The 6413-nt window shown below is 28.8% G+C and overlaps 1 protein-coding gene across 4 annotated transcripts; it reads right to left on the bottom strand.

Annotated features, from left to right (window-relative positions):
* Nucleotides 1-2047: 2047 nt before the first annotated feature.
* ZEU1 (P-loop containing nucleoside triphosphate hydrolases superfamily protein) lies at nucleotides 2048-5368 on the bottom strand. Of its 4 annotated transcripts, XM_085673124.1 has the most exons (7): nucleotides 5222-5367; nucleotides 4631-4688; nucleotides 3879-4232; nucleotides 3432-3543; nucleotides 3234-3293; nucleotides 2674-2778; nucleotides 2048-2476 (listed from the first exon to the last, which is right to left on the bottom strand). In XM_085673124.1, exons 2-7 carry the CDS (start codon nucleotides 4666-4668, stop codon nucleotides 2360-2362), a joined length of 786 nt encoding a protein of 261 aa, XP_085529250.1. In that variant the 5' UTR covers nucleotides 4669-4688; nucleotides 5222-5367; the 3' UTR covers nucleotides 2048-2359. The 4 variants fall into 4 exon arrangements, with proteins under 4 accessions (XP_085529250.1, XP_027926198.1, XP_085529251.1 ...); XM_028070397.2 differs by lacking the exon at nucleotides 4631-4688 and having other exon boundaries at nucleotides 5222-5368; XM_085673125.1 differs by lacking the exons at nucleotides 4631-4688; nucleotides 5222-5367 and adding an exon at nucleotides 5165-5181.
* Between the last annotated feature and the right edge of the window lie 1045 nt (nucleotides 5369-6413).

Raw genomic sequence — 6413 nt, 5'->3', positions numbered from 1 at the left:
ATAATAATATAAATAAGTTGTCACTAGAAAATACTTCCTAAGAGTTATTCTTAAAGAAAATTTTGTTTATTTCTAATCGTATTTAATTTTAAGATAACATTTTTTTTTCTTATTATTCCTTATTTATATTTTTATTATACATCGGAAAATACTTAAAGAGGAGAAACAAACAAAGTCATAATATATATATAATTAATTAATTTATATAAAATTATATTAATAAATGAATGTTTTTAATTTAAGTAAAGAAATTTAAAACATATTATATTCAAAATCGCAAAAATATTAAATTAATAAACTAAAATTGTTGATTAAAGAATAAATAAGAGAATAAAAATACTTAATTAAATAAAAACATGAAATTACATACTCTTTAAAAAATATTTTATAAATTATTTTTCTAACATTACCAATAATTCACTTGTCTTGTCTAATCAATAACTACACCATCTGAATTGTGTTTCTCTTCTATAATTCAATAATTTTGTTGTAGTTTAAAAAGGTAGAATTCATGTTATGATTATTTATTTAGTAATCACACCACCAACATTGTCTCTTCAAGATTGATTTCTTTGTTGATTGAACAACCCTCAGAGATTGCATGCATCCACATGCCCACATTCGCCATGCGTAATGATATGTTCCACATTCATACCTAATATTTGATCCTATTTTGTTGTTGCTATTTGAATTTTTCTTTTATCAGATTCCAGTCTTGTCATTTTTAACACTTAATTATTTATGCATCATGTCATGAGTGTTTAGCAAGTGTTGATTTTGTTAAAATTATTATTAAATATCTCAAAACAAATTATTTTGTCCTTCCTACTCTTATATATATATATATATATATATATATATATATATATATATATATATATATATATATATATATATATATATATATATATATATTTGTTACCCTAATTTTGTTTTCATTAATTATTTACTTTTACTTTTAAAAGTTCTTTGATTAAGATGCAAATAATTTATAATTCTCTCATTGCTCATATGAGTTGTTGGATTGTAAGAACTACTTATTTTAAGCTTTTCACATTGAACTTTGGCTTGTTGAACAAGGCTATGAGGCATATCATTGAAATGGAACAAGGTGATGTAAGTGAGATCTTATCATAAAAATTTGCACAATCAAAAGAGCTATATTTTCAATTTTTGTGTGGTAATTAGTGGAACCCAATATATTGTATATTTAAAGAAGGCTCATTGTATATTTACCAATGACATTCAACATTTCTATGATTCTACCCACAAGCTAGCTTCTTTTCAACATAAAAATCATGATATGATGTCTTTTATTGTTCATAGTTAATCTATTACTAAATATCTGGAGATGTTTTTAGAAGTTGATTCCATATAAGGAATCAAAAAGTTGAAAAAAAATTATATGGTTACGATCTTTTTGCAATTAACTCAAGTTTTGATTGCATTAGAGATCAAATTCTAATTAGTCAATAAATTCAAATCGTGAAAAGTTTAAAAATATGACTTCATGTTCCAACCAGTAAAGGTAAACATATTCAAGTATTCTTTATTTTAATTTTTATACACTATATAGAACAAACCAATAAAAACTAATATGTTGAAAACTCCAACCCAATCAGCAAGCCCAAACCCATTTTACAATCCTTAACTATTTCAAAAACAGTAAAAACTTATTTGATAAGAAACATTTGATGTTAAAAAACAATATTCTTCTGATTTTCCACTCATTTTATATTGCTATGTTCTACTTCGTTCCTCCATCTTCTTTCACTCCTAATTAAAGATCAACATAATTTAATAAAAAAATACAGTATTGAAAAGACATGTAGTTGGAAGTTGAGACGACAAATAAAGGTTATCCAATTGTCAATAACGAGAGAACATCCTTTTGTTACGACTATTATTTTACTAATATTTCTAATTCTGTACTAATACAATTATTTTTGTAAAACCAAACTTTTGCACAAAAACACAGTAGTTATACTGTAGTTAAATACAAACAAAGTGCGAGATAAAATATACCAAAAAGTAACTAAAGAAAGGCTTATAAACAGAGCTAACATTTTCATAGATAAATTAATTTGGTTTTTACCAAAATATTTTCCTACGAATTCCACAAGCATTAAATATATTCTTGAGTGAATCTGGACCTGATCAGAGACGCACAAAGCTGCTGCAGAGGAACTCTTCATTCCTTCCAAGTTGAGTATAAGAGGAATTCTCAGGCCGTCTTCAAATTGTTAGGGAAACAAATCAATGTGATTATAGAACACAAGAAAGAAGCAATCAGAGTTCCAAAAAAATGGGTTTTGGTGTTCAAACTAATATATCTTGCATATTTGTTATTGGATAACATCTATTTCGACCACAAGGTGGAAAGGAGCTTCCCCTTCCCACATTCTATTACACAATCAAGTACAATCTCCTGCAACTGTTTCTCCACATCTTCCATGGATTGGCAACCATCAACAACCTGCTTCAAACCGGTGGAATTTGAAGGCAAAAAACCAAAAAATAAGGCTTAAGAATGAGTGGTTAATCATGTAGTTAAACATGGCATGGTACTAATAGTAACAAATCAGGCATTGCCAATTTGCCCAGCAAAAAGTAACAAGGAATCATTTCAAACTGTTGATTTCAGGAGGAAAGGCCACATAAGCAGTTAATTACCTTCCAGGATACATCATGAAGAACTTTGTAACAATCAGCAACTTTCTTCTGAAACTCCAGTTTTTCATATCTCTCACCTCCATACCCTCCTCTTTCCGCAGCTTTCTGATTTAATTTGTATGGAAATATAAATGTAAAACGGTAAATAGGCAGAGAACGTTTATATGCATTAACCAAGCTACTACATGCTAGCTAAATAACAGTGTGAAAAAACGGATATATAGATGCATGAATTTTAGAAACAAGATACAAAATTTCTATATATTTGAATTTGGATCATTCTTTGTATGAAAGTAACATCAAACTTCCGTAAATCAAACTACAACCTCTCTTTATTTTAAAATCTTAGATCCTGACAGCATGGAACATAGAAAAGCAAGCAGAGAAAGACTTCATAGAAAATAAGCATCACTTCCTGGTGTACGAATTGTTTACCTGCAAGAAATAAAATAACTAATCTAGACAAAAAAATAGTTTATAAAACAAATAAAACAGCTTTAGGACTATCTTAAATCATAACCCAATAAATCACTTTTCACAGAGCAAGAATTGCTGTATACCTCCGGAGATATGTCAAGGTATACTACCACATCTGGTGCCAGCAAACCAATCTCTGGGGCCTGAGAAAAAAGTCACTGTTTAACCAATACTGGTGAGAATACAAGTAATTATACTAGAATGGAAATCCTTATGTTGCACGCATACTTTTGTTTTGTGGTGGCCAATAGAAAAATAAAGAACCATGTTAAATCTTTTACCTTGCACCACTCAATATCAAGTCCCTTGGCAGATGAGAAAGCCACCCCAGAATAAGAATAACGGTCAACAATGAGAGTTTTTCCGGTTTTCAGTTTTGTTTCCATCAATGACCTGCAAGGACAATACAACTTGTTAGACGATATTGAAATGTAATCTTAGTATTTTACTTGTCATCAAAAGTACTTGCAAAGATAACAGCAACGAAGCCCCCACACAATACCAGCTATTAAGCAGATTGTTTCAGGATCTATACATAATAGTAAGTCATGACATTTCAAAGTGATCAAAGTCATAACTGCCACAAGGTGGATCTTGACTGAATATGTTGGAGTGGCCAAAATAATTGAAAGATATGCCTAAAATTATTGAGTCTTAATCATAAAAAAAATACGCATACTCATTTAACACAGAAGACAAAATAGCAAAAAAAAAAAGAGTGTAGAAACCTCTTTTCCCAACGATTAGCACTGAAGAGGAGATGAATAGTATGATCATCCAACTGAGATGTGTTACTAAGATAAGCAGATATCATTTGCCCAACATTTGTAGTTCTGTCAGGAAATCTCCATAATTCAGCAGAGATCCCTTGTCCCTCCAACAAGGACACTAGTCTGCTACACTGAGAAGATTTCCCAGAACGATCCAGGCCTTCTAGGACAACCAAGGCACCCCTAGACTCCATTTTTCCCCCTGTGCTACTATTAAGATTATTTTCCATTCTTATCTTGCTTGGAAAGCACTTGGAAAAGAATTTTACACGAGAATTCAATGACTTCTGCAACACTAGTGCTCTGAAAATCCTGCAAAGAGAAGACGGGTCCTTATAGATGCAAACATAAAAGGAAAAATGTCATAAAAAACTACTTCATTCTATCCTTCGTTGCGTAATTCACACATCCCAGTAAAACTATAAACATTAAGATTAAAACTGCAAGCTTCTGCATTTTCTTCCAGAATAAACTGCATTTTCTACATTATGGCACATTAGACCAAACAATCTTCACACGGGCAAAATAATAATCAAAACTAGTATAAAAAAGCTGCAATTAAAGACTGCACAAGTAATCATATACCTAAAATAGTATATCATGCAACATTCTTCCGGATTACAGCTTTATATCAGCAAAAAAATATGGTTTTTTCAATGCTATAACAAATATCTTTAAAGTAAAAACCAAAAGAACCAACAAATTCTTACTGTGACTTGGAAGCTGTGACACAAGTTCCATAGATCATATCCTCAGAAAGCCCTTAAACTGAACCAAAAGAAGAACAAAAAAGTAATGAAAAGATTATTGGCCGAATTACCTACACCCAAAATAAGAATTGACACAAGATTGTTCATGGGACGTCAGGGTTTATGCTACTTTAGCTATAGTTTCCTCCTCCAGTGACAACATTGACAAAGTATGCCCACCCTGCCATTGGCGTCCCAAGAAATAGGGCAGGGAAAGATGCATCAATCCGTCCCATTTTTAAGTGGGTTGGCATAATAGTTTAATTAAAGAAAACCAGACAAACTTAATTGAATAGAAAAAAACAAGACAAGAAATGATAAATTAAACAGAAAAAAGATAGATTAGAAAAGTGTCAAAGTGTCAATGACATATAGGCTGAGGTCTGAAACTGGTTTAACACAATTGGGGTATTTAACACTAAACCCTAAACCTAATCCACAACAAAACCATTTGAGCAAACAGAATATATGATGAAGAATAGCACATATTAGAACCTGTAAAGACCGACCAGAACCATTGACATTAACATGAAATGCAGAAAGAAATCATACTTTTCTGGGATCAGATTTCAGAAACATAGATGGTGGGCGATAACAACTTGTGACACTGAGTACACTGTGTCAGGCACTAGGGTTTTGTTTACTCTGCCACATCGGTTACGTATTAAGGAAGTTGTTTTTTAAACTGAAGAGTTATGTCATGGCTAATATCTGTATGTTCCTCACTCAATAACACTACACTTGAGAAATTCGGTTTACTTGGAGTTAAAATGAAAATATAATAATTAAAACTGTAAAAAAAAAAAGCTACACATATAAAATATTTGAAGGGAAGAAGAGAGTGATGAAGTAAAATTTTTCCTTTTATTATTTTGATAAATGTAAATATATGGTCTATTAACTAAGTGTGGAAATAAATAAGGTCAAGTTAAATTATTGGTTTGTGGACTTAAAATTTCAATAGATATGGAATCTCACTTGATAAAATTAAGTTAATTTTCTATTTTTTTAAACTTTATATGTTAATTTCAATATTATGTGCACTTAAACGATAGAATAAAAGAGTATAAAAGTTAAAATTTTAAATATATATTAACGCTTTATAATTATAATTGCAAATGAAGTTAATAAATAAGAATAATCAAGTTTAGTTTGCTTTAGGTTTAGCATGATATAATACATGAAGATTTGGTTAAGTCTATTTTCATTAAGTTAAATTAGTGAAAATACATATAGTATATTCACTTTATTTTTATGATAATAAAAAATAATAAAATATGTTTTATAATTTTATTGTAAATATGCTTTATTTATTTTATAAGTATTTTTATAATTTAAAAATTGTTAAATTTAAAAAAGAATGATAAAATATTTATTTTAATTAATATTGATTATTTTAGTTTAAGTTATAATTCTTTTAGGTTAATCTAATTCATTTTATATGAACTATTTAAGTTGATCAATTAAACAAGGCCTATTTTCTCTACTATAATTATAAATATCTCATGTTTTTTATTTTATTTTTATCTGTATTCTTAACTATACTGAGAAGTTTACAGTTAAAAATAGAAAAAAAAAACAATTAACATAAAAATTATTTCAAATTAAGATAATTCATTTTTTAGGTGTGTGGTTTAATTAGTAATTTAATATGAATAAAATAATCATATTATTTATATTTTCAATCATTAATCTATTTTTCATTATATTTTTTTAAAATAAATATAATTTACTTATACACTTA

Source organism: Vigna unguiculata, chromosome 5, assembly GCF_037176805.1.
Source record: "Vigna unguiculata cultivar grain cowpea cultivar isolate G323 ecotype 2 chromosome 5, ASM3717680v1, whole genome shotgun sequence".
Lineage (NCBI taxonomy): Eukaryota > Viridiplantae > Streptophyta > Magnoliopsida > Fabales > Fabaceae > Vigna > Vigna unguiculata.
Note: the sequence above shows the minus strand (reverse complement) of the source record. Positions and strands in the feature narration are given on the sequence as shown.